The sequence below is a fragment of the Silene latifolia genome, chromosome 5, assembly GCF_048544455.1.
Source record: "Silene latifolia isolate original U9 population chromosome 5, ASM4854445v1, whole genome shotgun sequence".
Classification (NCBI taxonomy): Eukaryota; Viridiplantae; Streptophyta; class Magnoliopsida; order Caryophyllales; family Caryophyllaceae; genus Silene; species Silene latifolia.
The window spans coordinates 9,631,963-9,656,040 of NC_133530.1; the positions used below are offsets into that span (position 1 = coordinate 9,631,963).

General features: G+C 38.4%; 2 protein-coding genes across 2 annotated transcripts; both read left to right on the plus strand.

Moving 5' to 3' along the window:
• The first annotated feature begins 1,396 nt into the window (after nt 1–1,396).
• Nucleotides 1,397–3,073, plus strand: LOC141654792 (receptor-like protein EIX2). Its single transcript, XM_074461908.1, has one exon. It carries the CDS (start codon nt 1,397–1,399, stop codon nt 3,071–3,073), a length of 1,677 nt encoding a protein of 558 aa, XP_074318009.1.
• An 11,679-nt stretch (nt 3,074–14,752) lies between these two features.
• Nucleotides 14,753–23,745, plus strand: LOC141654793 (receptor-like protein EIX2). Its single transcript, XM_074461909.1, has 3 exons — nt 14,753–14,912; nt 14,982–15,168; nt 22,197–23,745. The coding sequence occupies exons 1-3, from the start codon at nt 14,753–14,755 to the stop codon at nt 23,743–23,745; spliced, it is 1,896 nt and encodes a 631-aa protein (XP_074318010.1).
• Nucleotides 23,746–24,078: the final 333 nt, after the last annotated feature.

Consider the following 24,078-nt stretch of genomic DNA (forward strand, 5'->3'; position numbering starts at 1 on the left):
TATATAGATGTCAAGTGCCCGCCCTTAATAACACTTGCGGCAAACAATCTCCCAGATAACTTGTATTTCCTTAGAAATGCCGGAAATCCCTTCTATTCACGGAAGGCGGTATTTTTGCTTTCTCTTTCTGGTTGGAATGCTCCTGCATTTCTCAACCCACCCTTCCTCTAGCTCAAAACTTTACACGACAAGGTGTAATGAAAATGATAGAAAGTTTATTTTCGATATGTTTTCGGAGTGCACGAAACTCTACAATTACTCCTCTACCATCGACTGCTGCAATTGGCCCGGCATTTCTTGCAAGAGTCTCACTGCGTAATAATCGGCCTTGATCTATCTGTGTTAGTCTACTCCAATTTTTGTTTTGAGGAGTCGCCGGTCGTTCTAAATTCTACACTTCTTACATTAGAAGGCTTGGCTAGCCTTCGTCTAGACTTTGATGAAGTGTCTTTGACGAACGGATTCCAAAGTTTCATTCGTTCTTTCCCCAATTTAAGGCATCTTTATCTCTCCTCTAATGAACAACCAGGAATGGTAATTGCGGGAGATATTGGAAACCTTACAAGATTGGTAACACTTGAGTTGTACGGCTTGTACCTTTATGACACAGCATACGGAGAAACACTTGGCATGCTTTCGCGTCTCACTTCATTAAAGTGCCTAGTTCTCAATAGTATTACCCTCACTAAAGCCACAGATTGGCTCCATGTTGTGAGCAACCTACCTCACCTTGAGCACCTGGACTTGAGTGGATGCAGTCTCCCTAATGGTATACGTGACTCTCAACTCCATGTTAATTACTCCAAGTCGCTTGCGTTCCTTGATCTTTCGTACAACAATCTTGAAACCTTGTCCACTTGGTCTTGGATTTTCAACCATAGCTCTCTTGTCAGCTTATTCATATCTAACAACCTCTTAACTGGCCCAATTCCAAATAGTTTTAGAGGAATGACTTCTCTTTCACATCTGGATCTTTCTTATAACAGACTTGAAGGTCATCTCCCCAATTCTTTTGGTGGTCTTTGTGGGTTGCGTAGTTTGGATGTGTCTGGAAATCATCGTCTCCAGGGTGATCTTATGAGCATTGTTTGGTCCTTGTCCTGTGCAAATGAGTCACTTACAACCCTCTCCATGCACAGAACCTTTTCGGTGGTTCACCGCCCGATTTCACCGTGTTTTCTAGCCTAAGCAAACTTAAACTCCACTCAAACAAGCTGAATGGTTCTCTTCCATCTTATTTTAGGAGACCTTCAAGTCTCGTCATCTTTGATGTGCACAACAATCAACTAACTGGACCAATTCCCGATCTTTCTGTATTTAGGTCTTTGAAAGTATTGCAACTTCGAAACAACAAATTAAATGGTAGTGTGCATCCGTGGCCTAGGACAGACTTTCGATGCTCGGACACTTGGATATTTCTTCAAACTCACTAAAAGGCGATCTTGGTATTAGCCATCTCGCAAATCTTTCTAGTCTGCGTTACTTTGATATCTCCTTTAACTCATTGACTTTGAACGTGGCCTCTAGTTGGGTTCCTCCATTTCATTTGGACACTATAGCTCTTGCTTCTTGTGGCTTAGGTTCTCGGTTTCCAGGATGGCTTCAAACGCAAACCAATTATTCTAAATTGGATTTGTCAAATACAGGGATTAAAGACACAATTCCATTTTGGTTCTGGAATCTTTCTTCCGCTGCTACTTTTATCATTCTCTCCCATAATCGACTTCACGGTAAATTGCCTACAGATTTCCCAATTGTACTTGACATGAATCCTGCCATAGACTTGAGCTTTAACTTTCTTGAAGGAACCATCCCATCTTTTTTCAGTAATGCACTCTATTTGAATCTCTCAAGAAATAATTTCTCTGGTCATGTTTCCTTTTTGTGTAAAAATCCGTTAGGGCTCGCTATAGACCTGTCACATAACAACCTATCAGGTGAGCTCCCTGAGTGCTGGTCTGTGTTATCGTTCATCTCTGTTTTCGATCTATCAAATAACAGCTTTTCGGGACAGCTTCCTAGCTCACTGGCTAATCTATCTTACTTGCAGAGTTTGCATTTGAGAAATAACAAGTTTTCAGGGAAGCTACCTTTGTCATTGTGTAACTTAACATTTTTGTTATATTTAGATCTTGGAGACAATTTGTTTTCCGGAGAGATACCAGGATGTTTAGGGCATGCACTAAAAAATCTGGTTGTTCTCAGTCTTCGAAACAATTCTATCTCTGGAAGCATACCTCCACAACTCTGTCATCCCTCTATCCAAATCCTTGATTTATCTATGAATAATATCTCTGGTGTCATACCAAAATGCTTATGCAAGCTTCAAGCAATGACTCAGAAAAAGAGCCTTCCTATTGTTATGAATGATACTAATCGGACATTTTCAACCATCGGTGTCCCACACAAAGATTATATCTCCCTTGTACTGAAAGGATACTTGTACAATGATGCTAATCATCTGGAACTTGTTAAAAGCTTGGATCTTTCGGGTAACAATTTAAGAGGGAGCATTCCAGGTGAAATTTCATGCCTAACAGGGTTGATTTCCCTGAACTTTTCCGGAAACAATCTAAGTGGGTCTATTACTTCCAAGATAGGTAGGTTGAAGTCTTTAGAGTCCTTGGATTTATCAAATAACCATCTTTCTGGAGCAATCCCTTCAACCATTTCAGACTTGAATTTTCTAGGGACTTTGAGTTTGGTAAACAACAACTTTTCCGGAAGAATTCCAACAGGAACTCAGATTCAAGGCTTCAATGCATCTGCATTTGCTGGGAATCCTGGGCTTTGTGGTGAACCACTCCCTAATAAGTGTCCGGGTAATGGAGACAGAAAAGGATCTAGCATAAATAAAGATGATCAGAACCCCAGAGACAATGCATTTGATTTGGGGTTATACATCAGTGTTGCACTGGGTTTTATTACCGGCTTTTGGGCGTTTTGTGGTGTACTGGTACTAAAAAGATCCTGGAGGATTGCCTACTTTCGTGTCTGGATTCATGTTTATGACAAGCTTTACGTTCTGGTTACTCTCATGTTGGTTCGAATTCGAAGACGATACTTAGCTTGATAGTACTATCTTATCCGCGTCCATCTCTACTAGTTTTTGGCTTTTCGTCTGTCTAACTTTGTAATGTTATTATGGAAATATGGAACCTGTATGTTGCTTCAAATAAACATCAGTAAATATTTGAAAGGCTTGTTGCGATTATATGGATTTTATTTCTTGGTCTATTATTACCTGATTACCTGTGATAGTGTGATCTTGATTTTCTGAGGTAGGTAATATTTTTCAATCTTCGTGTTTTTTACTTTTTGGTGTAAAATGAGACACGAAGGCATTACCTGTGATAATGTCCATTATACTCCAACTTAACCACTAAACTAAGACATCTTCGTTTTTTTTTTGCATAAGTAATGTGTTGTCTCATTCAATGACATTTCAATGGCATGCAGGTGAATAATCACACTTTCTAACTGCTCTGTTTTTCCTGCCTGGAAGAGTGGAAGTTGATGATATAATTTGGTATTTTCTCAATTTTTACATTAAACTGATAAATTTACAATCCGCGAGCCTTATCTTTGATAGTTTAAATTAGATCTGGTTTAACAGAAGTTTTAAATCATGTCTATAGGGCCATGAACAAATATTTTGATCAAGTTACTTCATCACCATCATTACAAATCCAAACTAATCTGATTGGATCCCGATCCGACTAACCCATTTGCCGGTTCTAATTTTCAACTTAATGTCCGGAGTAGCTTTCTCAAAGGGTGAAGCTAAGCTTAAGGTACTTTACATTTACCCCAAACTTTTATTATTCTAATAATTTCCTTTCTCCGCAATTTTTCAACCTTATAATTTATGATTTCCTTACCCCACTACTTTTTTCTTCTGTTAATTGCCTGTATAATTTATAAATTTTTCACTTGATCGACCTAGTTCAGCGATTTCACTGATTGGCGTGATTGCTGCAGTGAGCCTTGCCATAATCAGGGAAGAAATTATATTAATTTCTTTTTGCGCAAAGTGTAGATTTTTATTATGCCTTTACGCTTAGAGCAATTGCAGATTTGCAGTGGTCGTTCTTTTAACAACTTGACTAATATAACAAACTCAAACTGTACAAAATACAAACTAATGTGGTTATATCAAAAAAATTTATATTCCCGGACAAATTCCTTAACTTTGAAATTAGGTCGTAACTCGTAAGTTTGAATTCCTTCTTCCTCTTGTATTTTATGATTTCTACTGGTTAGGAAGTATAATCCCGTAGTAAAGAGGGTGTACCTAGGTTTTTTTTTTATCTTTTTTCATATTTTACCGTCCTAAATTATCGGACATTGAAAAGAAAAAGAAAGAAAACTATCCTTAAAAATTAGCATGTCAATTTTGGACCTCAAATATTAGCTTCTGACATTGTCAATGTTGGTTTATTAGTTTATAAGTTTATTGATTAGCTTTGTTGGGTAGCAATGACATTTAATTACATCGTGGACTTTGACCTTGACTTTAACCTTTTGGGAAGATGATGTGGCGGGATTGTGTTTTTTGTTCCAAGTGCAACGTATGAAAGGGGGGATTAAGTAGACCAAGTCTCTTACACCATGGCCTTATTTGAAATGATGAATGAAGTCAGTCAAGTAGTGGCGTTGCGTAGAGGTCTAAGGCTGGATCCTTGAATATACGGATATAGTAAACTTCGTGATTATTGGCATATCCAAATTTTGTCGTTAGAAGGTGAAAATTTTCAGGGGAACAGAATTTGTAATGTTAAAGCAGAGAAACATTCTGAATTTTTTTGACTGAAAGTACTAAATTTTTCGTTATTCAGGGACTAAACTGTCCTGTTTGCCCCTAGCTCCACCACTTTTCGTAGTCAAACATTTACGGTAACTAAGTTGGTCATCAACTCCTCTGCATTTGCTGGGAATCCTTGGCTATGTGGTGAATCACTTCCGAATAAGTGTCCGGATGATGGAGACGGGAAAGGGTCTAGCATAAATGTAGATCATCAGAATCCCAAACTGATACGAGTAGCGGAAGCTTAACGAATTTTAACGAACTTGAAACTTGTCACGTGATAAGCGTGACAATCTAACAGAAAATAACGAACACAAAAGGGGGTATTTGCTTAGATTAGACCTATAATCCGAACAATGGTGAATTATAGTCAAGACCTATTGACTATAACTCGTGTTAAAGTTTGAAAACGCGTCAAACTATAACGATGGCGGAATGAAAACACGTCGAACTTGTGCTTACAATTGTAAACGTGCAAACTGGCTTTTTATTTATCACTTGAATACCTAATTGAGATACAGGCAGATGATATTTATAGCTAATTAAAACTGGCTCCTAATTGACGTATAAAACTCCTACTGCTAAAAAAACATCCTACTTAGGACTCCTAACCAACCTAATCAACAATTAAAATAATAAACTTTAATCACTAAGATTAATCTAACAGCTAATTAATCTAATCTTAGGATTAGTTTTATTTGACTAAACTACTAAATAATTAACTAACATGCTGCTTCGAAGACGGGTAGTTATTTTACTTAGTCCCGAGTTCGAGCCTTGCCCTCTGCAACCATGTTCTTCACGACACTTGTATCATCCCCTCCCTCTTGAGAAGGAATTGTCCTCAATTCTTGAAGACCCAACCCACCGGGATCAAAGACTAATCTGACAGATATCGGCGCGTAACTGATGACGAAAATTAGCAACAATTTTGAACACGTTGAACCATTCTTGATGTTAATTTGCAGCTTGTTCGCCCCTTTTATTTTCAAACTCCCCTTGTGCCAGCCACCCCTCCACCCTCCGTGCACAAGTCTTGAAATTTTGTCACCAACCGTGTAGACAAAACTGAATTGATAAGACGGTCTTTTAACCATTGCATCACTCTCCACTCTGAAAGCTCGAACTAAGTAGGAACCTAATGGGTTTTTATCACCCTTCCTGCTATCTGGTATATTATTTAAAACAGTATCTTTGTCATTTTCAAACTTTATCTCCTCATCCAAAGAATGGTTCAATTTCATCCTCCATTGTCGGTAATGTCGACTAGGTTTTTTCCCACGGTCAGAATGCATATTACGGCCTGCCCCGGGTGTCATAGGCTTCAAGATGACCTTCTTTCCTTTATCTAGTAGCTCATACTCATTGCTCCTACCTCGGTGCACTACATCACGATCGAACTGCCAGGGACGACCTAAAAGAATGTGACAAGCTTCCATTGGTATGACATCGCACAAAACCTCATCCTGGTATGATCCCATCGTCAAACCCACTTGAACTTGCCTTGATACCTTCACCTTGCTTCCGTCATCGAGCCAATGTAAAGCATAAGGCTTGGGATGAGCCGTGGTTGGCAAAGACAGTTTAGACACCATCTCACTTGAAGCTGCGTTGGTACAACTTCCGCCATCGATTATCAGGCTACACCAACGATCATTTACCTGACACTTTGTATAGAAGAGTTGATTTCGTTGTTCCGCGCTAATAACAGGCTCTGGTACAACTTGTAAGGAACGAACAACCAAGGTCGTGTCGTAAATAGGCGCCTCATAAACCTCCACGCCCTCCTCTTCCTCCTCAACCTCCTTGAATGTAAAAATTCCACCTACTGCCTCCTCTTCCATTAATTCATCCCGAACAGAAATCGCTTCACGCAAAGTGATGTTTCGTTTATTAGGACAAGCGTTTTTGTAATGCCCGAAACCTTGACATTTAAAACAACGAACCTTCATTAGACTTTGTTCTCTTGGAGGTGCAACTGTTTTTGCCGCAGAGCCGCTCGGGTGATTGCGGCAAAACCTTGTTTATAACAACCCGATCCACCACGGTCGTAACACAACCCAATAAGATGGGATATGTACCTTTGGGCCCATTACTTGTCCTCACTTAAGCCCAAAAGCACAAGGCCTTGTTCTTTTGGGCTTAAGTGAGGACAAGTAATGGGCCCAAAGGTACATATCCCATCTTATTGGGTTGTGTTACGACCGTGGTGGATCGGGTTGTTATAAATGGTATCGTCAGCGACCTCGCGATCGTGTGGTGAACCCGTGGTTGGGAGTACCCGGGTCACACACCTAGCGGGGGAGGATTCTGGGCTTGGCTGCGGTCAAGTTGGAGGCACAACGAGGACGTTGTGTTATTTAAGTGGGGGAGTTTGTAATACCCCAAGAGTTTGAGAGAAAAACTTGTCCCACATCGGGAAAGTGGGAGGCTTGGGATATGTTTATAAAGGATTCCACCCACCACTTAGTAACAAGGCCTTGTGCTTTTGGGCTTAAGTGAGGACAAATAATAGGCCCAAAGGTACAGATCTCATCTTATTGAGGTTGTGTTACGACGTGGCGGGTCGGGTTGTTATAAATGGTATCAGAGAAACCCTGCGACCGTGTGGTGAGCCTGTGGTCGGGAGTACCCGGGTCACACACTTAGCAGGGGAGGATTCTGGGCTTGGTTGCGGTCAGCCTCCGGGCACAACGAGGACGTTGTGTTATTTAAGTGGGGGAGTTTGTAACACCCCAAGTTATTGAGAGTAAGGTTGTTCCACATCGGGGAATTGAGGAGGTTGTGATATGTTTATAAGGGATTCCACCTACCACTTAGTAACAAGGCCTTGTGCTTTTGGGCTTAAGTGAGGACAAGTAATGGGCCCAAAGGTACATATCCCATCTTATTGGGTTGTGTTACGACCGTGGTGGGTCGGGTTGTTATAGCTTATCATAAGCGTGAATCCAGGCACGAAAGTAGGCAACCCTCCAGGATCTCTTTAACACCAGCACACCACAAAACGCCCAAAAGCCTGTTATAAAACCCAGTGCAATACTGATGTATAACCCTAGATCAAATGCATGGTGTTTGTGATACAAGTGTCGTGAAGAACATGGTTGCAGGGGGCAAGGCTCGAACTCGGGACTAAGTAAAATAACTACCCGTCTTCGAAGCAGCATGTTAGTTAATTATTTAGTAGTTTAGTCAAATAAAACTAATCCTAAGATTAGATTAATTAACTGTTAGATTAATCTTAGTTATTAAAGTTTATTATTTTAATTGTTATTAGGTTGGTTAGGAGTCCTAAGTAGGATGTTTTTTTAGCAGTAGGAGTTTTATACGTCAATTAGGAGTCAGTTTTAATTAGCTATAAATATCATCTGCCTGTATCTCAATTAGGTATTCAAGTGATAAATAAAAAGCCAGTTTGCACGTTTACAATTGTAAGCACAGGTTCGACGTGTTTTCGTTCCGCCATCGTTATTCACCATTGTTCGGATTATAGGTCTAATCTGAGCAAATACCCCCTTTTGTGTTCGTTATTTTCTGTTAGATTGTCACGCTTATCACGTGACAAGTTTCAAGTTCGTTAAAATTCGTTAAGCTTCCGCTACTCGTATCATTAGTGGTATCAGAGCTTCGGCAACGATATGGATTTTTCCAATCCTGAATTTATGAATAGCGTCCGTAGGGCGTTGGAGAGTATTCATGAGGCTAATCCACGGCGGCAGCCACGACGAGGTGAACCATCCGGGCCGGTGGATGAGTTCAAGATTACAGAACTCCCACAGAGTTTGTTGGCGGAACTGATCCGGAAGACTACTTGGATTGGGAACGGAAGATAGACCGGATGTTCGATTTTAAAGACTTGGAGGACGAGAAGCGTTGCAAATATGCTATACTCAAGCTGAGTCGAGGAGCATCTCTTTGGTTCGAGAATCTAAAATCCCAGAGGGCACGGTCAAACAAGGCGAAAATCACTTCTTGGGACTCTTTGAAACGTAAATTAAGAAAGAGGTATGTACCCACTACTCATAGATTGGACTTATATCGAAAGATAGCGGATTTGACGCAAGGAAAGTTGAGCGTGGAGGAGTATATAAATGAGTTCGAGAAGTTGGCTATGATGGGAGAGTTGGAGGAAAACGAGGAGTCAAGATGGCACGATTTTTATGGGGGTTTGAATCAAAACATTGCTCACATTGTGGAGTTACAGCCATATTCAGATTTTGATACTCTTTGCGGTTTGAGTTTAAAAGTTGAAGCACAGGGCAGGGCAGAATATGGAACAAGTGACTTGAACAAATCGTTATCTTGGTCAAAAAACGACACATTGGAAGCAAGTGGTTCGAATTCAAGCACCAACAATGTAACACCCCAAGTTATTGAGAGTAAGGTTGTCCCACATCTGGAAATTGAGGAGGTTGTGATATGTTTATAAGAGATTCCACCCACCACTTAATAACAAGGCCTTGTGCTTTTGGGCTTAAGTGAGGACAAATAATAGGCCCAAAGGTACAGATCTCATCTTATTGAGGTTGTGTTACGACGTGGCGGGTCGGGTTGTTATAAATGGTATCAGAGCGACCCTGCCACTGTGTGGTGAACCCGTGGTTGGGAGTACCCGGGTCACACACCTAGCGGGGGAGGATTCTGGGCTTGGCTGCGGTCAAGTTGGAGGCACAACGAGGACGTTGTGTTCTTTAAGTGGGGGAGATTGTAACACCCCAAGTTATTGAGAGTAAGGTTGTCCCACATCTGGAAATTGAGGAGGTTGTGATATGTTTATAAGAGATTCCACCCACCACTTAGTAACAAGGCCTTGTGCTTTTGGGCTTAAGTGAGGACAAGTAATGGGCCCAAAGGTACATATCCCATCTTATTGGGTTGTGTTACGACCGTGGTGGGTCGGGTTGTTATAAATATAAGATGGGATATGTACCTTTGGACCCATTACTTGTCCTCACTTAAGCCCAAAAGCACGAGGCCTTGTTACTAAGTGGTAGGTGGAATCCCTTATAAACATATCACAACCTCCTCAATTCCCCGATGTGGAACAACCTTACTCTCAATAACTTGGGGTGTTACATAAGCTTTACGTGCTGGTTACTCTCATGTTGGTCCGAACTCGAAGGCATCACTTAGCGTGATAGCACTATCAATATTCGCATCTATCTATTTTCGCTTTTGGCTTGTAGGCGGTCTAGCTTTGTAATGTTTTGATGAAAATATGTAACTATAATGTTACTTTACATCTAAATCAATAAACTTTCGAAAGGCTTCTTGGGATTTTGTTATTTGGTCTATATCATGATGCAGAGCATTATTCAGTTAGCATTTTGGCATGAGATATTATACCTGTGATAGTGTGATCTGTTATTTGCCGAGCATTATTCAGTATTTTCTGCTGTTTTGTTTACTTTACTTCTGCAGGTAAAATAATCACACTTGCATGCTAGGCTCTAAATTTATCCAGCTCGAGAAATTTAAGATAAACTTCCTTGATCATTTGTTTACGTTTTTATTCTTTGTGAGAGATATTTTAATCAAATATAAATACGTGATTGAGATGAAAGGAGTACTTTGGTTATTTCTCTCCACTTTTACATCAAACTGATTAATTTACAGTCCGCAACATATCTCTTGTAATTCCTTATTATATCTCTGTTTGAGACTTGATCATGAAATTAAGCATTGTACTATTAATGCCATCAAAATTTGTTAGTCTCATATTTTGCAAATCTATAATTGTAGTTTACATTTGTAATATTTAAGTAATTTCTTTTGAAATCCATAATATATACTTCCTTCGTCGTATTTATTTATTTACCTACTTTTTGTAACCTTTAGAAGGAGTATTTTAATTAAAGATATATAAGTGATTGTGATGAAGGGAATAAGTTTGTAGCGGTTATTTGCTTATGTTTTGTATTTCGCGATACCCTCCTTAAACCCCTAACTTGAAAATAACACGGTTCTAATTGATCCGTATCTGAAATAATTGGACTTGATTGATCCAATCCAAACTAATCCGACTCGTGCTCGACTCTACAGGCCCGTCACCGGTAACTCATTATCTCTTAATAGCCGGAGTAGCTTTCTCGAAGGGTGAAGAAATAAACTATTCTTCCGGTGATGAAGTAGCTAATTAAGCTTAAGGTACTCAGTTACTCTCATTACTTTTTCTTCTGTTAATTGCCTGTTTAATTGATTTATCCTTCGCTCTATTAATCGACCCAATTCAGGTGATTTTACCGATTCATGCGCTTTAAAATTGTTGACTTTTATTATGCTTTTAAGCATAGAGCAATATTAGTTTCCCTTAAGATGAAGGTATCATGTCTGGAGGGAGTAGAATTTTGTAAGTTTGGACTTGAAGTACTAGCTTCTGATATTGTCAAGGTTGATTTATTAATTAGTGTTACGAGCAGGGGCGGATCCAGGAATTAAAAGTATGTAGGGTTAGGTCGAAGTCGGTGGTCGCTTGTCATGCGGTTATATGGTTGTATGTATGTAAACTCCACCTAGTTTATTGTTGTAGCCTAAACCACTTTAATTAGAATTACAGGATACTAATTTTTTCTTATAAAAATATCCGAGCAAATTTTTAAAAAGTATTTACTCGTATAAAAATATTTTTCAATGCTGCCCACAATTTTGTTAATAGTTGCTTAGTAAATTAAATTAACAAACCATCTTATCTTACGATCCCGCCTACCTTTTTGAAATACGGAGTACTCGTGTTTTTTTAATTGTCAAAATGACTAATACTAACTTTTTTGGAATTCAACTTAGTGATGCAAGTATTTATCATTATCTTTCTTTACAAAGACCATATTGTTACGATTTAATTAATGCAAAGAACAAAAAAATAGGAAAATGTGGACAGTGTTAGTGCATAAAGCTTTGAAAAACACAAGTTAAATACAAAGAGTTTTGAAAGGACAAAAATAAGCAAAAATTGAGTATTATAGGTATCGAACTAGCGCCAACATCCTATCCCGCAACCAAAGACAACCTTATGGCAAGACATTTTACCAACTATACTACTCCATTTTGTCAATGTCTAATGAACTATAATTTTTAACTCAAAAATGGGTTGGTCAGAGCCCATATACACCCGATGGTGATCCGCCCCTAGTTACGAGTATATTGTATAAAAACACCCGTTATCGCCACTCACCCTCAACCCTCCCGACCGTATTTTTATTTGTCGGGTCACCTTGTCCGATTATATTTTGTGAGATTGTTATGTGTTATTTTCCAAATCAAATCCATCCTTTCATGTACTAACATATTTAATAAAGATATTAGTCCCCATTGTCCATAGCTAATCCAATGAATGTACATTGTAACCTTTTAGTGAATGTACATGTAACATCTTGTGACATTGAACCAAACTTGTGTTGGATAATTGACTTTGACCTTTTGAGAAGATGACGCGGCGGGATTGGGTGGACCGTGGATGTTTCAAGTGCAACGTATGGAAGGGGGTTGATTGAGTAGAAAAAAATGTGTCTTACATTAGTGCGGTAGTGTCGTTCAGTGCCATGGCCTTTTGAAATGATGGGTCAAGTCAGTCAACTGCACTTCACTGATTTTTTTATCTCTTAACTGTTCATCTTTCCAAGTTGGTGGCTGTTTGTTTCTTCTTCATTTTTTTTATAAATGTGCTTAGGAACACTTGTTGCAAATAATCTCTCAGAATACTTATATATTATTATATTTCCTTAGAAAATGCTGGAAATCCCTTATATTCATGGAAGGCAGTATTTTTGCTTGCTCTTTCTGGTTGGAATGCTCCCGCATTTCAACTAACCCATGTTTTAGCTCAAAGCTTAACATGACAGGGTGTAATGAGAATGATAGAAAGTTTCTTCTCGAAATGCTTCCGAGTGCACGAGACGCTACAATTACTCCCTTTTCCCGATCGCCGAATCGCCTGGCATTTCATGCAGAAACCTCCTTCACCGCGAATAATCGGCCTTGATCTACCTGTAATATTCCCCTCTAATTTATGTGGTGACGCATTATCTCTGGTCTTACGAGAACCTTCACCGCATTCGGTAGATGACTTGCTAGCCTCGCACCGGACTTGGATGTAGTATCTTTCACTAAAGGATTCCCAAGTTTCATTCGATCTTTCACCAATTTAAGACATCTTTTTCTCTTCACCGATGAGGATCCGGAAGGGTGATTCCTCAAGAACTCGTAAATCTTACAAGACTGGAAACACTTGAGGTAAACGTTTACAATTCAATGTACGCAAGTTCACTTAGCATGCTTTCACGTCTCACTTCATTAAAGCGCCTAGTTCTCAATGGTGTTAGTCTCAAGAAAGCCACAGATTGGCTCCAGGTTGTGAGCAACCTACCTCACCTTAAGCATCTGGACTTGAGTCTATGCGGTCTCCCTAATGTTATACGTCACTCTCAACTCAATGCTAATTCTTCCAAGTCACTTGCGTACATTAATCTTTCGTACAACTATCTTGAATCTTCGCCTAGTTGGTATTGGATTTTCAATCACAAATCTCGATCGCTTGTTCATATCTAACAATCGCTTAAATGGCTCAATTCCAAATAGATTCGTAGAAATGCACTCTCTTTCGATCTTGACCTTTCTCGAGAATAGTCTAGAAGGTCCGTTTCCCGATTCCTTGGGAGGTTGTTGCCATTTAGGTAGTTTGGATGTGTCCCTAAATCATCGCGTCCGTGGGGTGATATTTCTAGCATCTTCATGTCCTTAACTTGCGCAAATGAGTCACTTACGTCATCTCCTTACACAAGAACCTTTTCGGGCTCACTTCCCGATTTCACTATGTTTTTCCGCCTAAATAAACTTAGTGTCCACTCAAACAGCCAATGGTTCACTTCCATCTTATTTTACGAGACCTTCAAGTCTCTCCATATTTGATGTGCACAACAATCAACTAATCGGACCAATTCCCGATCTTTCGTATTTAGGTCTTTGAAAGTGTTGCAACTTCAAAACAACAGATTGAATGGTAGCGTGCATCTCAAATTAGGTCGCTTTCGTTGCTCAGACACTTGGATATTTCTTCCAACTCATTAGAAGGCAATCTTAATATTAGCCATCTCGCAAATCTGTCTAGCTTAAGTTACTTTGATATTTCCTTTAACTCATTGACCTTGGACGTGGGCTCTAGTTGGGTTCCTCCATTTCATTTGGACACTATAAGTCTTGCTTCTTGTGGCGTAGGTTCTCGTTTTCCAGAATGGCTTAGAACGCAAATTTATTATTCTAGGTTGGATTTGTCAAATACAGGGGATTTCGAGACACAATTCCATTTTGGTTCTGGAACATTTCTTCAAGTGCTACTTATATCATTCTTTCCCATAATAGACTTCACGGAAATTGCCTCTGATTTCCCATTTGTGTTTGACTTGAATCTGGCATAGATTTGAGTCAGAACTTTCTTGAAGGAACCATCCCATCTTTTTTTCATGAATACAGATATTTGAATCTCTCAAGAAATAGTTTCTCCGGTCCTGTTTCCTTTTGTGTCAAAATCCAGGGCTCGCTATAGACTGTCACATAACAACTTTTCGTGAGCTCCCCGATTCTTTGTCCGTGTTTCGCTTCATATCTATTTTCGATCTATCAAATAACACTTTTTCGGGACACTTCCTAGTTCACTGGCTAATCTATCTTTCTTACAGAGTTTGCATTTGAGAAATAACAAGTTTTCGTGGAAGCTACCTCTGTCCTTGTGTAAATTAACTTTCTTGTCATTTTTAGATCTTGGAGACAACTTATTTTCTGGAGATATACCGCAATGCTTGGGGCGTATGCTAAACAATCTGACTGTTCTCGCCTTCGACACAACTCCATCTCGGAAGCATACCTCCGAACTCGCCAACCCTCTATTCAAATTCTTGATTTATCTATGAATAATATCTCTGTGTCATACCACTGTGCCTATGCAAGCTTCAAGCAATGACAGAGAAAAAGAGCCGTCCGATTGTGACAGATGATTATAATGGGACATTTTCAACCATGAGCGGCTCATACAAAGACTATATCTCCCTTGTAATGAAAGGATACTTGTACAATGATGCTAATCATCTGGAACTTGTGAAAAGCTTGGATCTTTCGGGTAACAATTTAAGAGGGAGCATTCCAGTGAAATTTCATGCCTAACAGGTTGATTTCCTGAACTTTTCAGGGAACAATCTTAGTGGGTCAATCACTTCCAAGATAGGTAGCTTGAAGTCTCTCGAGTCCCTGGATTTCTCGAATAACCATCTTTCTGGAGCGATCCCTTCAACCATTGCAGACTTGAATTTCTTAGGGACTTTGAGCTTGGCAAACAACAACTTTTCAGAAGAATTCCGTCAGAACTCGGATTCAAGGTTTCAATGCCTCCGCATTTGTTTGGGAATCCTGGCTTTGTGGTGAACCACTTCAATAAGTGTCCTGGTGATGGAGACTAAAAAGGATCTAGCATAAATGAAATTCATCATAAACGCAAAGACAATGCATTTGATCTAGGGTTATACATCAAGATTGCACCGGGTTTTATAACCGCTTTTGGGCGTTTTGTGGCGTCGTGGTAAAAGATCCTGGAGGATTGCCTATTTTCGTGCCTGGATTCATGCTTATGACAAGCTTTACGTGGTGGTTACTCTCATGTTGGTCCGAATTCAAAGGCGATACTTAGCGTGATAGCACTATCAATATCCGCTTCTATCTTGTTCCGCTTTTGGCTTGTAGTCGGTCTAGCTTTGTAATGTTTTCATGAAAATATGCAACTATAATGTTATTTTACATCTAAATCAATAAACGTTCGAACGGCTTGTATGTTTGTTATTGTTTGTATAATATGGAATATCGTATTTTGTTTCTTAATCTATACCTGATGCAGAGCATTATTCAGGTACTATTTTACATGTTTTTGCCGAGCTGGGTAATATTCTTCATGTTTTTTATTCCTGTCCTCATGGACAATTTTATGCTGTTTTGTTTACTGCTGAAATTATGTATCCTTTCATGTACTAACATATTTAATAGGTTTAAGGGTCAATTAATTTTTACACTTTTATAAATACCAGTTTTCAAAAATTACTACCTTATAAAAAAAAATTCCTAAAATTACTACCTTACTAACCATTAGTGCATACAAATTGCTACCAATTCCCTTTTCCGGTGTGTTTTTATTTTAGCTGACGAAAATACCCTTTCAATTAAGTAGATTGGTCCCTTCTCGTACTCACTAAACACACTCCTCTTCATTTAAACCTTGTCTCTCCTCTTTTAACTCACGCACTCCTCGTTCTAATTTCTCTATCTCCACTAAATAATCAAATGAAGGTCTGGATTTCTTCTATAATTTGCCGATAAAGTACGCATCCCTAATTTCTTGCAATTTAATCCTCTTTTTTGTGCAATTAAAAATTAAGGGTCTAGTGGAAGAAAATAAACAAGCAGATGAAGACGATAGGTAAAGTAAGAATAAGAAAGGAGAGAGATGGCAAAAATAAATAGAAATAACAAGAGGAGTAATTTGTTCATAATTTTTAAGTTTTGGAGGGAAATTTTAAATATTGACGGAATATTCTCTTTTAAGTGACCGAAAAAAGGGAATTGGTATTAATTTGTATGCACTAATACTTAATAAGGTAGTAATTTTAGGAGTTTTTTTTAATAAGGTAGTAATTTTTGAAAACTGATATTTGTAAGGATGTAAAAATTAATTGACCCTATTTAATAAAGATGTAATATCTTGTGACATTGAACCAAACTTGTATTGGATAATTGGGTGTTAACCAACAATTAGTTTGTTAGGTATTTTTAAGCATGATTTAAATAGCTAGACATTTAACTAAAAACCGTAAACGACTTTGACATTGACTTTGACCTTTTGAGAAGATGACGCGGCGGGATTGGGTGGATGTTTCAAGTGCAACCTATGGAAGGGGGTTGATTGAGTAGAAAAAAATGTGTCTTACATTAGTGCGGTAGTGCCGTTCACTCGTTCAGTGCCATGGCCTTTTGAAATGATGGGTCAAGTCAGTCAACTGCACTTCACTGATTTTTTTTCAAAATTACTAAAGATCGCCCCTATATTATTTATCTTGTCCCTAATGTTCATTTTACTTTCCAAATTAATTTCTTTTTGCGCAAAGTGTAGATTTTTATTATGCCTTTACGCTTTGAGCAATTGCAGATTTGCAGTGGTCGTTCTTTTAACAACCTTACTAATATAACAAACTCAAACTGTACAAAATACAAACTAATGTGGTTATATCAAAAAAATTTATATTCCCGGACAAATTCCTTAACTTTGAAATTAGGTCGTAACTCGTAAGTTTGAATTCCTTCTTCCTCTTGTATTTTATGATTTCAACTGGTTAGGAAGTATAATCCCGTAGTAAAGAGGGTGTACCTAGGTTTTTTTTTTTTTTTTTATCTTGTTTCATATTTTACCGTCCTAAATTATCGGACATTGAAAAGAAAAAGAAAGAAAACTATCCTTAAAAATTAGCATGTCAATTTTGGACCTCAAATATTAGCTTCTGACATTGTCAGTGTTGGTTTATTAGTTTATAAGTTTATTGATTAGCTTTGTTGGGTAGCAATGACATTTAATTACATCGTGGACTTTGACCTTGACTTTAACCTTTTGGGAAGATGATGTGGCGGGATTGTGTTGTTGTTCCAAGTGCAACGTATGAAAGGGGGGATTAAAGTAGACCAAGTCTCTTACACCATGGCCTTATTTGAAATGATGAATGAAGTCAGTCAAGTAGTGGCGTTGCGTAGAGGTCTAAGGCTGGATCCTTGAATATACGGATATAGTAAACTTCGTGATTATTGGCATATCCAAATTTTGTCGTTAGAAGGTGAAAATTTTCAGGGGAACAGAATTTGTAATGTTAAAGCAGAGAAACATTCTGAATTTTTTTGACTGAAAGTACTAAAATTTTCGTTATTCAGGGACTAAACTGTCCTGTTTGCCCCTAGCTCCACCACTTTTCGTAGTCAAACATTTACGGTAACTAAGTTGGTCATCAACTCCTCTGCATTTGCTGGGAATCCTTGGCTATGTGGTGAATCACTTCCGAATAAGTGTCCGGATGATGGAGACGGGAAAGGGTCTAGCATAAATGTAGATCATCAGAATCCCAAACACCATGCATTTGATCTAGGGTTATACATCAGTATTGCACTGGGTTTTATAACAGGCTTTTTGGGCGTTTTGTGGTGTGCTGGTGTTAAAGAGATCCTGGAGGGTTGCCTACTTTCGTGCCTGGATTCACGCTTATGATAAGCTTTACATGCTGGTTACTCTCATGTTGATCCGAACTCGAAGGCATCACTTAGCGTGATAGCACTATCAATATCCGCATCTATCTATTTTCGCTTTTGGCTTGTAGGCGGTCTAGCTTTGTAATGTTTTGATGAAAATATGTAACTATAATGTTACTTTACATCTAAATCAATAAACTTTCGAAAGGCTTCTTGGGATTTTGTGTTTTGTTATTTGGTCTATATCCTGATGCAGAGCATTATTCAGTTAGCATTATGGCATGAGATATTATACCTGTGATATTTATATCTGTGATTTGCCGAGCATTATTCAGTATTTTCTGCTGTTTTGTTTACTTTACTTCTGCAGGTAAATAATCACACTTGCTCTAAATTTATCCAGCTCGGGAAATTTAAGATGAACTTCCTTGATCATTTGTTTATGTTTTTATTCTTTGTGAGAGATATTTTAATCAAATATAAATACGTGATTGAGATGAAAGGAGTACTTTGGTTATTTCTCTCCACTTTTACATCAAACTGATTAATTTACAGTCCGCAACATATCTCTTGTAATTCCTTATTATATCTCTGTTTGAGACTTGATCATGAAATTAAGCATTGTACTATTAATGCCATCAAAATTTGTTAGTCTCATATTTTGCAAATCTATAATTGTAGTTTACATTTGTAATATTTAAGTAATTTCTTTTGAAATCCATAATATATACTTCCTTCGTTGTATTTATTTATTTACCTACATTTTGTAACCTTTAGAAGGAGTATTTTAATTAAAGATATATAAGTGATTGTGACGAAGGGAATAAGTTTGTAGCGGTTATTTGTTTACGTTTTGTATTTCGCGATACCCTCCTTAAACCCCTAACTTGAAAATAACACGGTTCTAATTGATCCGTATCTGAAATAATTGGACTTGATCGATCCAATTCAAACTAATCCGACTCGTGCTCGACTCTACAGGCCCGTCACGGTAACTCATTATCTCTTAATAGCCGGAGTAGCTTTCTCGAAGGGTGAAGAAATAAACTATTCTTCCGGTGATGAAGTAGCTAATTAAGCTTAAGGTACTCAGTTACTCTCATTACTTTTTCTTCTGTTAATTGCCTGTTTAATTGATTTATCCTTCGTCTATTAATCGACCCAATTCAGGTGATTTTACTGATTGCGGCAGTTTGCGCAAATTGTTAGACTTTTATTATGCTTTTAAGCATAGAGCAATATTAGTTTCCCTTAAGATGAAGGTATCCCGTCTGGAGGGAGTAGAATTTTGTAAGTTTGGACTTGAAGTACTAGCTTCTGATATTGTCAAGGTTGATTTATTAATTAGTGTTACGAGCAGGGGCGGATCCAGGAATTAAAAGTATGTAGGGTTAGGTCGAAGTCGGTGGTCAGTTGTCATGCGAAATTATATGGTTGTATGTATGTAAACTCCACCTAGTTTATTGTTGTAGCCTAAACCACTTTAATTAGAATTACAGGATACTAATTTTTTCTTATAAAAATATCCGAGCAAATTTTTAAAAAGTATTTACTCGTATAAAAATATTTTTCAATGCTGCCCACAATTTTGTTAATAGTTGCTTAGTAAATTAAATTAACAAACCATCTTATCTTAGGATCCCGCCTACCTTTTTGAAATACGGAGTACTCGTGTTTTTCTAATTGTCAAAATGACTAATACTAACTTTTTTGGAATTCAACTTAGTGATGCAAGTATTTATCATTATCTTTCTTTACAAAGACCATATTGTTACGATTTAATTAATGTAGCAACAAAAAAAATAGGAAAATGTGGACAGTGTTAGTGCATAAAGCTTTGAAAAACACAAGTTAAATACAAAGAGTTTTGAAAGGACAAAAATAAGCAAAAATTGAGTATTATAGGTATCGAACTAGCGCCTAACATCCTATCCCGCAACCAGTGACAACCTTATGGCAGCACATTTTACCAACTATACTACTCCATTTTGCTGAATGTCTAATGAACTATAATTTTTTAACTCTGAAAATGGGTTGGGCTGTAGCCCATACAGCCAGTAGCTGATCCGCCTCTAGTTACGAGTATATTGTATAAAAACACCCGTTATACTGCCACTCACCCTCAAACCCCCCCGACTGTATTTTTATTTGTCAAGTCACCTTGTGTGATTATATTTTGTGAGATTGTTATGTGTTATTTTCCAAATCAAATCCATCCTTTCATGTACTAACATATTTAATAAAGATATTAGTCCCCATTGTCCATAGCTAATCCAATGAATGTACATTGTAACCTTTTAGTGAATGTACATGTAACATCTTGTGACATTGAACCAAACTTGTGTTGGATAATTGACTTTGACCTTTTGAGAAGATGACGCGGCGGGATTGGGTGGACCGTGGATGTTTCAAGTGCAACGTATGGAAGGGGGTTGATTGAGTAGAAAAAAATGTCTCTTACAGTACATTAGTGTGGTAGTGCCGTTCAGTGCCATGGCCTTTTGAAATGATGGGTCAAGTCAGTCAACTGCACTTCACTGATTTTTTTATCTCTTAACTGTTCATCTTTCCAAGTTGGAGGCTGTTTGTTTCTTCTTCATTTTTTTTATAAATGGCCTTAAGAACACTTGTTGCAAATAATCATCTCTCACTTGTTGCAAATACTTATATATTATTATATTTCCTTAAAAAATGCTAGAAATCCCTTATATTCATGGAAGGCGATTTTTTTGCTTGCTTTTTCTGGTTGGAATGCTCCTGCATTTCTCAACTAACCCTTGTTTTAGCTCAAAGCTTAACACGACAATGTGTAATGAGAATGATAGAAATTTCTTCTCGAAATGCTTCCAGAGTGCACGAGACGCATAGCTTACTCCTTTTACCTTGATCACTGAATAATAGGCCTGGCATTTCATGCAAGAAACCTCACCGCGAATAATCGGCCTTGATCTATCTATGAATATATTCGACTCTAATTTATGTGTTGACGCATTCTCTCCGTTTACGAGAACCTTCACCGCTTTATAGATAACTTGGCTAGCCTTTCTTCTTTGGACTTGGATGTAGTATCTTTCACTAAAGGATTCCTAAGTTTCATTCGATCTTTCACCAATTTAAGACATCTTTATCTCTTCTCTTATAATGACCCAGGAAGGGTGATTCCTCAAGAACTCAGAAATCTTACAAGACTGGAAACACTTGAGGTAACCCTTTACAACTCAATAGACGCAAGTTCACTTAGCATGCTTTCACGTCTCACTTCATTAAAGCGCCTAGTTCTCAATAGTGTTAATCTCAGTAAAGCCACAGATTGGCTCCAGGTTGTGAGCAACCTACCTCACCTTGAGCACCTGGACTTGAGTGAATGCAGTCTCCCTAATGTTATACGTCACTCTCAACTCAATGTTAATTCCTCCAAGTCGCTTGCGTACCTTGATCTTTCGCACAACAATCTTGAATCTTCGCCTAGTTGGTCTTGGATTTTCAATCATAGCTCTCTGATCAGCTTGTTCATATCTAACAATCACTTAAATGGCTCAATCCCAAATAGATTGAGAGGAATGCGTTCTCTTTCACATCTTGATCTTTCTTATAATAAACTAGAAGGTCGGCTTCCCAGTTCTTTGGGGGGTTGTTGCCGCTTATGTAGTTTGGATGTGTCCCAAAATCATCGCCTCCAGGGTGATCTTATGAGCATTTTTCGGTCCTTGTCCTGTGCAAACGAGTCACTTACAACCCTCTACATGTACAAGAACCTTTTCAATTTCATCGCTGATTTCACTAAGTTTTCTAGCCTTAGTAAACTTAGACTCCACTCAAACAAGTGAATGGTTCACTTCCATCTTATTTTTGAGACCTTTAAGTCTCTCCATCTTTGATGTGGACAACAATCAACTAATCGGACCTATTCCCGATCTTTCGTGATTTAGGTCTTTGAAAGTGTTGCAACTTCAAAACAACAAATTAAAATGGTAGTGTGCATCCCGAGGCCTAGGTCACTTTTGATGCTCGAGACTTGGATATTTCTTCCAACTCATTAAAGGCATCTTAGTATTAGCCATCTTGCAAATCTTTCTAACTTACGTTACTTTGATATTTCCTTAAACTCGTTGACCTTGGACGTGGGCTCTAGTTGGGTTCCTCCATTTCATTTGGACACTATAGGTCTTGCTTCTTGTGGCTTAGGTTCTCGGTTTCCAGGATGGCTTAGAACGCAAACTAACTATTCTATGTTGGATTTGTCAAATACCGGGATTTCAGACACAATTCCGTTTTGGTTCTGGAACCTTTCCTCAACTGCTACTTTTATCATTCTCTCCCATAATCGACTTCACGGTGAATTGCCTACTGATTTCCCATTTGTGTTTGACATGTTTCCTGCCATAGACTTGAGCTGTAACTTTCTTGAAGGAACCATCCCATCTTTTTTCAGTAAGGCAGAATATTTGAATCTCTCAAGAAATGGCTTCTCTGGTCCCGTTTCTTTTCTATGTCAACCTTCCTTTCAGTTCGATATCGACCTCTCACATAACAACTTGTCAGGCGAGCTTCCTGATTGCTGGTCTGAGGCCGTTGGGCGTATTTCTGTTTTGGATTTATCAAATAACAGCTTTTCGGGACAGCTTCCTAGCTCATTGGCTAAGCTATCTTACTTGCAGAGTTTGCATTTGGGACATAATAAGTTTTCAGGGAAGCTACCTCTGTCCTTGTGTAAGTTAACTTTGTTGTCATTTTTAGATCTTGGAGACAACTTATTTTCTGGAGAGATACCGCGATGCTTGGGGCGTATGCTAAACAATCTGACTGTTCTCAGTCTTCGACACAACTCCATCTCAGGAAGCATACCTCCAGAAATCTGCCATCCCTCTATTCAAATTCTTGATTTATCTATGAATAATATTTCTGGTGTCATACCACAATGCTTATGCATGCTTCAAGCAATGACACAGAAAAAGAGCCTTCTTATTGTTAGGTATGATTCTATTGGGACATTTTCAACCATCCGCGCTCCATACAAAGATTATATCTCCCTTGTACTGAAAGGATACTTGTACAATGATGCTAATCATCTGGAACTTGTTAAAAGCTTGGATCTTTCAGGCAACAATTTAAGAGGGAGCATTCCAGGTGAAATTTCATGTCTGACAGGATTGATTTCTCTGAACTTTTCAGGAAATAATTTAACTGGGTCTGTCACTTCCAAGATAGGTAGCTTGAAGTCTTTAGAGTCCTTGGATTTATCGAATAATCATCTTTCTGGAAATATCCCGTCAACCATTTCAGACTTGAATTTCTTAGGGACCTTGAGCTTGGCAAACAATAACTTTTCAGGAAGTATTCCGGCAGGAACTCAGATTCAAGGTTTCAATGCTTCTGCATTTGCTGGGAATCCTTGGCTTTGTGGTGAACCACTTCCGAATAAGTGTCCTGGTGATGGAGACGGAAAAGGATCTAGCATAAATGAAATTGATAAAAAACGTAAAGACCATGCATTTGATCTAGGGTTATGCATCAGTATTGCACTGGGTTTTATAACAGGCTTTTGGGCGTTTTGTGGTGTGCTGGTGTTAAAGAGATCCTGGAGGGTTGCCTATTTTCGTGCTTGGATTCATGGTTATGATAAGCTTTACGTGCTGGTTGCTCTCATGTTGGTCCGAATTCGAAGGCGACACTTTGAGTGATAGCACTATCAATATCCGCTTCTATCTTGTTTCGCTTTTGGCTTGTAGGCGGTCTAGCGTTGTAATGTTTTCATGAAAATATGTAACTGTTCAGTTAGCATTTGGTCTATACCCTGATGCTGGGCATTACTCAGCATTTTGGCATGAGATATTATTATACCTGTGAATCTGTGATAGTGTGATCTATGATTTGCCGAGCTGAGTAATATTCTTCATGGTTTGATTCCTGTCATAGAGAATTTTCTGCTGTTTTGTTTACTGCTGAAATTATGCATTGTCTGTGACGTTTTAATGGCCCGCGCGCTCCTGCAGGTAAATAATCACACCTGCGGG